The following is a 12,081-nucleotide window of genomic DNA, read 5'->3' as shown; positions in this document are numbered from 1 at the left end:
GACCGAAAAGCTTTCGGAAATTCTCATTTAAAATTCGCGCGCTGTATATTTTCCGATATTTTAAGTTTATGTAGTTTGGCAGCACTGTCCTTAATTACTATGCCAAAAATGAGCGCGATCTGTCAGACAGTTCGTTTACGGCAGCTGTTGAAACCAGTTCACCTCAGTAGGGCGTTGCGAAAAAAACAATGGAAAAAAATATTGAACAAAGAGTTTGCATCAAATTTTGTGTTTCGAACGAAATTTCGTGTGCAGAATCGTTGCGAATGCTACAAAAGGCTTATGGGGAATCAGTTTTATCGAAAACTCAAGTTTATGAGTGGTACAAAGCCTTCCAGGACGGTCGTACGACCGTCGAAGACATTTCGCAACGCACTACTGAGGTGAACTGGTTTCAACAGCTGCCGTAAACGAACTGTCTGACAGATCGAGCTCATTTTTGGCATAGTAATTAAGGACAGTGCTGCCAAACTACATAAACTTAAAATATCGAAAAATATACAGCGCGCGAATTTTAAATGAGAATTTCCGAAAACTTTTCAGTCTTAATGTATGTATTTTCGTTGTCACTGTTTTTTTTTATTTCCCTTACATTTTTATTTCTTTTTTGTTTGTTATTATACATACATAACATGTGTTTATAATTTCATAATGTTATATTTCGCTAGTTCCTTGAAAAGCTAAACCGGCGAATTAAATCAGGTGTCGATTCTGTGTATACCGGGACATACTGGCATATGTGAATGAATACTCAGACCAGTCAGGAAAGGAGCAGCGACATCGGTCATAAAGCTTGAATCTTTCTGTTGACTAGGACACAGTACCCTCCTCTTTCTTGGAAATGTGAAAACTTACGGAAAAGGCGATAAAACTCTGTAAAGTAAGCTCAATACTACTTATTATTGACCTAACAGAGTTTAGAGACTGATCTAATCGGACATAATAGACCCGATGGTCGCAGTGCCACATCACCCTCTTAGTAATAAATATCGAAAGAAATCAAAATATCGGAATATTTTTCTATTAAAAAAATTTAAAAACAATAATTTGTGTTTTCCATAGCTGATTAATTAGTACGTTGTATAATTAATATAACGTTTAACTCTACCAGCAGTTTAGTTTGTTTATGGAAGAGTGCCGGTCAAGCTTCTAGCACGTGTTTTGCAATTTTATTCTGTACCCTATAAAATCTATAAATTCCATTACAATGAATTCTCTGTTTTATTAAGTAATTATTTGATTCAGTCTACTGCGCCCTACCTGAACTCCTGTATTTGATTTTTGAATTATTATTGTTTAATTTCAAATTAATTTTGAAATTTACTGTTTTTGAGAACTTTGTCCGTAACAGTTTAAATAGAGACAGTTTATATATTTTATAATGTGATAAATGTGCTAAATATGTGTGATTGCCATATATAATCGTTATATATAGAGTACAACTTCCAGTACTAAAGTACTAAAATTATTAATGTGATGTAAAGGTATTAAAATAAAAATAAAAGTATTATTATTTTTCAAAATAATAAAATAAAAAGAATTGTTTTTCTTGAATTTTATATTCGAGAACAATGTATCTATATATTTTGAATAATAAATGTATCTCTATAAAGTGATAAATAGTGAAGGAATTTTACTATAAAAATGAATTTTCTGGGCTGAACATAAGTTATTTTTTAATATACTTTTAAAATTTTAAATGGTGTGATAATTATGTTTTTGAATAATTATATATAATTATATTATTTCTTAATTTTATTTAGTAAAATAAGAAATGTATTTACCTATCAGGTATATATAAGGGACTCCAATACGATTTAGTGTGTGTTGTACTAATGGTGATGTTTGATTGGCGTCTTCGATTACTAACCATAGTAAGTTGGTAATATGCTTTAGTGTGTAGCCGAGACGTGTTAACTCAGCTAATTGTTCCGGACGGCGGTATGTAGGCGTAATGATGTATAAAGGAGGAGGCTGTAAAAAATTAACATAGTTAATATTTTAATACCTATATAATGTTATTAAAAATATATATATGAGTAAGTTACAAATAAATTAACAAGCAAGCATTAATTAAAGAAATGAAAAAACTGTCATGCAGTAGAGTAGTTAAGAGTTAATTTACAGTAAAAAATATTACGTTGTTGGGTGTAAACAAGTTTATTTATTGTTTAATATTTAATTCTGTTAGTATTTTGTAATTTTACAAATATGAATCGATACAACGAAATATTGTAATATAGTGAGAAAATTAAGTTAGATATGTAAAATTTAAATAAAAATTGCAATTTACTTTTACTTTGCTTGCACCTTTATATTAATTATGGTAATTGGTAGCATATTATAATCAAATGAATTTGTGGTAACAAAGTTTTTTCTCAAGACAATATTTTTATTATAATTATAAGAAATTAATGAATAAGTAAATAAATTGTATAAAAGAATTTATTTAAATAAAAAAAATATATTGCTATATATACTAAAATAACTTTTAGGAATACAAAACTAATGAAATAACCGTAGGTAAATAATATTTGGTTAACATAATAGATATGTAAACATAGTTATTTAAATGCGCTATTTTTATATAGCATATATGATGGTGGGTAAAATTATTTTTATTTTAAATTAAAAAAAATAATTGCATATACTAATACGTACATTGTGACCGAAAAGTTTCCGGAAATTTTAAATAAAACGCAAAATTCTTAATCTTCATCAATATTTATTTTATCTCCTTCAAAATATGCTCCATTAGAAGCGATAACACAAATGCCAACGTTTCTTCCAATCATCAAAACATTTTTTATAGGCGCTTTCCGGTATGGCTTTGAGTTCCCTCTGCGAATTCTGTTTTACGTCTTCTATGGATTCAAAACGCGTTCCTCTGAGTGGTAATTTGAGGTTGGGAAACAGGAAAAAGTCACACGGTGCAAGATCAGGTGAATACGGTGGCTGTTCGATGGTATTTATTGAATGTTTGGCCTTAAAATCGTTGATAATGTTGAACAAATTGAGGTGAATCGGAACAAGCCGGGCGTTGACACGTCGCATACACAAATTGTCCACCAAAATCAAACGAGCCATCTCACGACCGATGCCTAGCTCTCGTGCTATCTCTCTAACACTCACATGAGGATTTTTGAACACGATTTCCTTTGCCTTTTCAATGTTTTCGTCGGTGGTAGAGGTCGAAGGTCGTCCAGAACGCGGCATGTCTTCGACGGTCGTACGACAGTCCTGAAAGGCTTTGTACCACTCATAAACTTGAGTTTTCGATAAAACTGATTCCCCATAAGCCTTTTGTAGCATTCGCAACGATTCTGCACACGAAATTTCGTTCGAAAAACAAAATTTGATGCAAACTCTTTGTTCAATATTTTTTTCCATTGTTTTTTTCGCAACGCACTACTGAGGTGAACTGGTTTCAACAGCTGCCGTAAACGAACTGTCCGACAGATCGCGCTCATTTTTGGCATAGTAATTAAGGACAGTGCTTGCCAAACTACATAAACTTAAAATATCGAAAAATATACAGCGCGCGAATTTTAAATGAGAATTTCCGAAAACTTTTCGGTCACAATGTATATAAAATTACATTTTGAGGCTTTCTCGATCTGCTAAAAAGCCTTTATGATTTTACAATCCTCGTAATTTTGGTTATAAGGTTGGGCGTTGTAGAACCAATGTCTGATTGGTTCCAGACTTTAAACATGTTAAGGATTAAGTTTTTTATTGATTTTAGTCAGTTAGAAGCTATTTCTTAAAATGTTTTTCTAAAAAGACGCTAGATATTTTAATGCTTTTGTGTTTTATTCTTTTATACAATAGGTTATTACGACCAACTTTATAATCTCGGAGTAGAAGGGAAATAAGAAGTGGCTGTACAATAACGCACAGCATTTGGTAGGCATCTTAAATGTTGAGTATTCACTCAAGACATCAAATTTAAAAGGTGAAGTTAAATATAAAACGGTTCAATTTTATGCTATATGTATACACAAGTATCTAGGGTTCATTGAAATAAAGTATATATTCAGTTATTTCTCCCAAAAATAAACAGAATAAATAAAATAGATGATTTGCGTTCACAAATCATATCTTTATCTAAATAAAATTATTTCAAACCTAATTTTTGTTATATAAATTGATTCATATTATGATCTGAATTAATATAATAAATTTAAAAGACAAATTTTTAAAACGATTTGAACAATTTTAGTGCATTTAGTAACAATTATTTGACATCAAAAAAATTTTAGATAAAAGTTGTTATAACAAACAAAAGATACATGCTATTAAAGTTGTTATAAATAAGCTAATTTAACCGCATGCAGTTTGTTCTAAAGCAAATATTTACATTAAATAATTATATAAAATTTTCTAAATTCATTTGTTATTTGTATCTTATGCAGTACGCAATTTTTAAATTAAGCACATGCAAATTTTAATTTGGAATCACAGCATTGCATATTTGCTCGTATATGGAGAACTAAATGTGAAATGGTTATAACAATAGTCGATTGACCTAAAAAACTAAATTCACTACAAAATGTAACTAATCTATTAGATGTCAGATGTGTGACGGCATTAAAAAATTAGAATGCAACTGTTTAAAGAATGCCAGTAGACTAACGCAATACAAATTGATGCATGGAAATTATAGAAGGTCATCTGTTTAAGTAGTTGATTCAAATGGCAGTAATAATTTCTTATTGTAAAGCACAGAATTTACATAAATCCACATAGAAATATTTGAGATTTCTTAAAAGATCATCAAATGTATTTTAATTTTATATTAGATGTACAGCAAAGCTAATGAATTCAAACGCAAATCTTAATTATAATCACAGAGCTGTATAATGACATCAAATGAAGAGCATATCGTATATTATAAAATTATTAACATAATTATTTAGAAGTATTCAATGTGGATTAGCTTCCCAAAAATCTATATATTGCTAATTTCTATCTGATTTAGCGAATTTCACATAATAATGGACTTAACTCGGACCGGAACCCAAGTAAGTGCAAACGATACCAAAAGTATATAGAAGTTAAATATTGTTTTAGTTAATTTAATATTAAAAGTTAAATATTCTTTTATTTAAATTAGAAATAATTGATGTTGCTTCTTCGGAAGCTTAAGCAGGAGAGACCGAGCGAACTTTTGCGAAGTTGGGAGCTACCGAAGCCAAACGGGACTTTTCCAGACAAACAAGTGGATGTCCCGTTTGGTAGTAACCATGCGTTCGAACAATATCGCATGATTGCTCCGTTAATGAAACTAAGCACAGGGCCGGATTTGGGGTACGCGGGTGTTAACTTACATATGTCATGCGATTAAAACGTAGAATTGGAATCGCATCGAAGTAAGCGAAGAGTATGTAAGTTTTTTCACATACTTGAGAAACATTGTACAAATTAACTTTCAAATAGCTAATTAACATTTGAACAGAAAAAGAAAATACTAAAGCATTTCCTGATTTTGGCTGTAAATTTGGAAAATGTTAGAACAAAACCTCAAGCCGGAAACAGCAATTGAAAATCAAATCCAAACCTATTCACAGGATAGAACTAAATTAATTATGCAATAAGTTTTAAATGATTATAATGACATTTTAACATGTTTTATTCTGCAAACCGCAAGACAGGTCTAACAGATCTTAATTTTATAGAATAAGTGCATTTACTATAATTGTTTATATTTTTTTAAAAAATTTGAAGGGAACTAAGAAGAAGAAAAATATTACTCTATTGAACAAATCAATATTATTTATTATTATTTAGTAATTATTTAGCTATTATTTAGTAAGTTTTGAGACTCACTTACTAAAAACATAGTTTCAGAGGTCTTCATAATCTAATTCTGACCACTAACTATTGAGTTTGTACAACAGCAGAACAAAATCAATTTTGTTTTCTGATGTAAAAAAACTGTTGTGTTAATTAAATAATTACTTGCTAAAAATATACGAGAAAAACCAAAAGTTTGTTACATAAAACAATTATACGGCCTGTAGTCACTTATGGGAATGAAACCTGATGCCGAAGCAAATAAATTGGCGGTATTTGAAGGAAGGATTATGAGAAAAGTATTTGGAGCAGTGCAAGAAAACGGAAAATATCGCTTAAAATATAAAGATGAACTCGATCAAGTGATGAAAGGTAACGCAATAATCACATAAAAAGTGGGTAAGACACCTTGTGCGAATACCAGAAGAAAGAGCAGCAGCCAAAATATTCGAAAGTGAAATTAGAACGATGAGAAGAAAAAGAAGACCGGGAAAGAGATGGAGTGACAGTGTTCGACAAGATCTGAGAGATATGAATATTATCAACTGGAAGACGATCAAAATATTTGAATGAAATTTTTCTTTAATATGATTGTGGGAACATGATTTACCACTTTTTTGAATATCTCAAGAAATATGACAGACCCTAAATACTTGTACTATAGCATTTAGATTCAAAAAATTGCGTAACATTCACACTCATTTTTATAATTTTTAAATAAATTATTTACTTCTATTAGATTAAGTATATTCGTAACATATATAAAAATACAACTTTAAGCAAAAAATGGTCTGATCTGCCTAATTGTTTTTGTAAATATGGATAAAAGTTAAGTCTACTATCAGGAACTTGACTTGAAACATCAAACTAAGAAGTTGTGCGAACCCTGTATTTCGAGTCCGAAACGAGTTTGTGCCCCAAAAATGTAAAAATGTAAAAAGAGTTTTGTAAACTGGTAAAACAATAAAACCAAATTATTGCTGTAAACTTCTGGACCAACCATATTTCACAAAGACAGTGTCCTGATCATGCAGCTTGAAAAAGCATCGTTAAAATTAGTCAAATAAACTATATGTGCTGCAAATTTTTGTAACAATCAGCCTCTTTGTTACATTCAGTTCCTAATTTTAACTCTACTCACACTTTAAAAATTGTTTATTAGGGAACGATTTTCATAGTAGCTAACAATGAAAAGTATTTTATGGACTTTCTGGATGAACGTTTTTAAAGCTTATTGAATATGAGATTTTGTTTAAATAAACCATAAACAAACAAAAAGATCAGTGCTGACAAATGGTATTATCTTAGTATTGACTACTACTATTCACATCATCAAAACGTGAAATTGTACGCCAGGGAAGTTTCTCGCGAAACAAAGCCAAAAAAGGACGTTTTGTGAGACTTGTGGCACTGTTCTGTGAAACCACATATCTTTCACAGCTATATCTTTATTTTCATATAGCTTCATTTCTAAGTCAAAAAGCAGCGAGATTGATAGTTTGAGTCAAACGCTTGTCATTTTTAAGATACTGCAGAGATGGGATACATGGGCTACAATCGTTGGAATAAGTATGTTGTAATTGAGAATGATTATAATTAAAAACAAATTTTTTTTAAACTAAAAACAAGTGTTTTCATTTTATTGAAACACATAAACTCCGAGATTATACAAGATTACAGTTAAATAAATTGTTTTTATTTTATAATTGACAACCATGTTTGCTAGCCACAAATTTCTTAAGAATATTATTATTTGAACAACTAAATGACTGGATTTTTAATACATAGCATGTTAAGTTCATATGGACGATCAAATAAATGTGTTCATAAGGTTGGTTATGAGATTTTCAATATTTCTACCCATTTTTACAAGACAAAGCCTTAATTTTACTTTTTAGCTAATTGGGCAATTAACCTCTTTTCTCTGGGCTTTACAACCTACTATGATCATATATGGTTTATACAAAAGATATTCCTCTATTTATATTCTTACAGTTAATATACGGTTATTGAGTATTCAAAGTCTTGAAACTTGCAAATAAACAAGGGTTAATGGTTTAATATGAAGGAAAAAAATGGTAGCACTGATAGAAGTTCCAAAAACGATAAAGTAAAGACATTTGTTTTACTATTTAAGTCATAGGTTAGGTTAGGTTATACCGGCTATCCCTAGTGGATCCACTTAGGTCTAGTGGCCTACGGGGTATCGCAATGAAAATTTTGGATTTCCTTTTATCAGAACGTGGCCAGATTGCATACAGATGTCTGCATATCGTTGAGTCTTCTCATCTTTTATTAAAAATATTGAAGTGTTAGAAATCAATAGAAATTAAATAAAACTGAAGAATTTTATTTATAACAACTACAATTTCTGCACTACTTTATACGGAAAAGCAACTAACTCAAAATATATAAGAGTGTCATTGGAGTGCAAATAAAAATAGCTAATAAAAAATAATTAAGAAAAAAATGATATTTGGTATTTACGGGCACTACTTCCGGTACAAAGGAGTTTGTAATTTTTGTGGATTTTGTTCGTATTTCTGTAGTTAATCTTGTACGTGTTGTTGAGGCTGCGGATTGAATGGCTGATTTTCCAATGGTTTTACCTGATGTTATCGTAGCGTTTTTAGTAGTTGATGTTGCTATTGTAGCACTTTTAGTGTTATTTGTATCTGAATGTAATTTTAATTTTGCTCTTAAGTTCTTGTTGGATTCGAAATTCACATACATATTATAATTGTTACTATTTTTATTATTTGCAAAAGTATTATTCGTATTGTCTAAATTTTGAAGTGTTACTACATTCAAAATGGAAGGTTTCTCATCCGTAGATGATGTTGTTGATGAAATGCTTGTATTCGATAATGATGATGATGATGATGATGATGTTGATGTTGATGTTAACGATAATTTTATTGTTGTAGATGATACTAATGATGATATCGATGTGTCTGTTACTTGAGATGTTAATGATACTTCAGGCACCGATACGCCCGGTGCCTGAGATAATGATGATGTAGAGATCTTTCGTTGTTGACTTGTCAGTAATGATACTGGCGACCATAAGAATAGATTATATCTGTTTAAAAAGGATGTTGTTTTTAAAAGTTTAACGTTTCCAGTTTCTTCAGCTGTTATCTCAGTTCCAACTAAATTACTTGAATCTTTGCTCTGTAAAAACAAATATAATTCACAAAATGGCGATTGATATTCGAATAATAAAAACTCATGTGAAAAAGTGAGGACGTGTGAGAAACATAAGTTTTATATTAATTCTAAAGCATACTTAATAATAATATATGAAAATTACTTAACTACTAATCTTAAGTGGTGATTGTCTGTAACTTATATACAAGAACTTAAATTTTGTGCATTTTTGCTAATAAATAAATTTGCTAGTGAGTGTTAAACTTACTGAAATTCAGTGCCAATACCAAAGGAAAATATTTTATTCGTAACAAATTTTATCAAGATACTCTATGTGAATAGAAAAGTACACAAAAACTATTCTAAATTTTCTTCCAAACAAAAAATTTAAATAGAGACTTTATTGTAGAGAAAGATAGTAGTGATGTTACGACTTACCTTTAAGAGTTCGGGTGATGTTATGGGTTGTCGTGATATGTGATACTGATACAGTACCATGTATATGCATGTGGTTGCTACAAAAATTGTCAGGTACATTTTAATGGATTTTCCCAGTGCCATTTTGTCTGTTTGCTCAGTTTATTTTGGTTTCCTGTTTGTTTTTTTCTTGTTTTAAAATTTATTGTTTCGTGTGTGAGGATTGTTTTCTGCTGTTCAATACTCGTATTCTGTGCGTGATTTGATGTGTTATTTTATCTGTTCATGTCTTGTGTTTTTTTCGTGTTGGCTTAGTTAATTTTTTATTTTTGTTTTTCATTCGTTTTACTTTAGATTATGAAATTTATCTTTATACCTTAAAGATAGTCTTAAATTTTAATGCAAGTTTACAGCTACTAATGATTGTTTTATGTTAATATTCTAAATTACTTAATAATATCTCTGGTAATATATAATTTTAGTTGTTTTAAACCTAAAAAAGATATGTTTAATTAAATTTATTCATATTAATTCCTAAATCAGGGTATGAAAATGAATCAAAATAAAATTATAGTTGGAAATATTTTATAATAACAAAATTAAACAGATTGCTTTTCCTAAACATATCAAGAACGTTTCATTAAGCCATATATTAGGTTTAAGTTAAGCCCTACATCAATTTTTAGTCATTTAAATATCCATTGGTTGAAATTAGTTGGATTAGCTGAGATTGGTTCCGACTTTATCAGCATAAAGACGCTGGTGTAGTTCTTCGATCCAAACAAAATAGTATCGACTGATATACAAAGTATTAAAGGGAATTCTATTCGATAATAAAATGCAGTCATATGAAATAATATATCTCAAAAATGATTGCAGTCATTTCATACGATTGCATTTTATTCTCGGATAGAATAGAGTTTGTATATCAGTCGATACTATTTTGTTTTGATCGAAGAACTACATTCCCGCCTTCATGTTGATAAAGTCCAAAAAAACCGTTTATAGACGAAATTATATACTTTCGACATCGTGTTTTATTAAAAATAAAATTATCATAAAAAATTTATATAAGAGTGATCAATAGTAGCATGGGAAAATATTTCCTCTTATGGTCAGATTATTAGTTCTAGTTTTTAAGTTCTTTGTATATTGAAAGAAGATGGGTAAAATTTTTTTAAAATCAATTCGTTGTTATATTTTCGTGTCTGAAAAAGTACTTTTTCAGTTTCGAGTAACTTACATCTTAATTTAAACGTCATTTAATATTATTTTCCTTAAAACTTTCGACAAAGATGCTAAAAAAGGTATTATTTTATTAAAAAAATTTTTTTTTCGTGTTTTCTTTAATATATATTAAAATTATTAACGAGGTTATTAATTTTTCAACTAAAGAGAAAAAAAATATACTCTTCTTATATATTGAAATAAAGAGTTTTCGTATAAAAATTAAAAAACTGTTTTTATTGAAAAGTTTACATAAACCGTTAAATAACGATCTTACTCGTATGAATAGAATGTGAACTCAAAATATTAAGTAGTGACTAGTAGGTTTTTTTTATGTGATTGATATGAATTCCAACTTTTAAGGCGATTTATATGCTATGTGATATTTTATCAATTTAGTAAATAATGCCGGTTTTTTTGTTCCAATCAAACAAATTAATACATTTTTAAGTTGAAATTTTAAATCTTTTTCTATAAATATCACTTCAGTTTAAGATTTAACTACACTTCTTAATACCACATTCCGTTAAATGGGAAAATTTTTGTTTAAATCATACATAACAAATTTTAGTAATTGAAAATATTAATTAATTATTATGTTATAATATTATTTTTTATGTTATTATATTATATATTGTATTTTAAAAATAATTATGATTTTAACATTAATAATCCTTCTATTTATAGATGCAAAAATCTGGCATAAAAGTAGGATTTTAAGATTTATAAAAATTATAAAAACATATTAAACTGATTTGTTAACAAACTTTTAAAAAAAAATTTAATTAGAAGGAATTAAATTAAAAAATCTTACTATTAAAAATTATCATACCGTTCTTGCTTTTTATATAAATTAACAACAAATTTAGCTAAAAAATATTTAAACTTTAAATAATTTAACTTTAGATTTTTGGTTTTTATTCTGCTTTTAGAATCTGTTGAGTTTTTACGTGTGCAACCAAAACTTTAATTTAAAATATAATAAATTTAGTATAAAACCGCTTCAATTTTCAAACCCTGATTTACAAATTGTATATACATAATAAAATTTTCTAGTACTTACAATAGTTTCTTGCGATTAGAACATCTTCTTGCAAACAAACTCATGTTTACTGTAATAGTTATTTCGGTTTCTTCAGTTCAATATTTCTGAAAAATATAAGAGAATAAAATAACAATGAATATAAGAAAAAGTAAAAAACTTATATATACAGCAAACAGGGTGCTCAAATAATGGAACAACTCCGAATATGTTGGATAAAATTCATGGTTTTAATAATAAAACTTTAAAAAAATTCAACTGAAATATTTATTATTATCTGCTACTAACCAATTTTTTTTGAAGATTTCGAAGAATTGAAATTTTTAGATATAAAAAAATTGGAATGTTGTTATATATTATATATTATATTTATGATTATTAGCATTCATACAAAATAATTGTGGTAAAAATATATTTTTAAATATATAAATACATTGAATTTCATACGT

The 12,081-nt window shown here is 28.5% G+C and overlaps 1 protein-coding gene across 1 annotated transcript in view; it reads right to left on the bottom strand.

The window, feature by feature from the left end:
* The window catches only part of LOC119684455 (galactosylgalactosylxylosylprotein 3-beta-glucuronosyltransferase P-like), a 12,322-nt gene extending 586 nt beyond the window's left edge, over positions 1-11,736 (bottom strand). Inside the window, exons 1-4 of the mRNA XM_038098502.1 lie at positions 11,654-11,736; positions 9,385-9,856; positions 8,284-8,970; positions 1,785-1,974 (exon numbers count right to left, since the gene is read on the bottom strand). Of these exons, the coding sequence (XP_037954430.1) occupies positions 1,785-1,974; positions 8,284-8,970; positions 9,385-9,507 (1,000 nt within the window). The 5' untranslated portion in view covers positions 9,508-9,856; positions 11,654-11,736. The remainder of the gene's footprint in view (positions 1-1,784; positions 1,975-8,283; positions 8,971-9,384; positions 9,857-11,653) is intronic.
* Positions 11,737-12,081: the final 345 nt, after the last annotated feature.

The sequence above is a fragment of the Teleopsis dalmanni genome, chromosome 1, assembly GCF_002237135.1.
Source record: "Teleopsis dalmanni isolate 2A chromosome 1, ASM223713v2, whole genome shotgun sequence".
In the NCBI taxonomy this organism is placed as follows: domain Eukaryota; kingdom Metazoa; phylum Arthropoda; class Insecta; order Diptera; family Diopsidae; genus Teleopsis; species Teleopsis dalmanni.
This window is presented reverse-complemented; position numbering and strand designations above follow the sequence as displayed.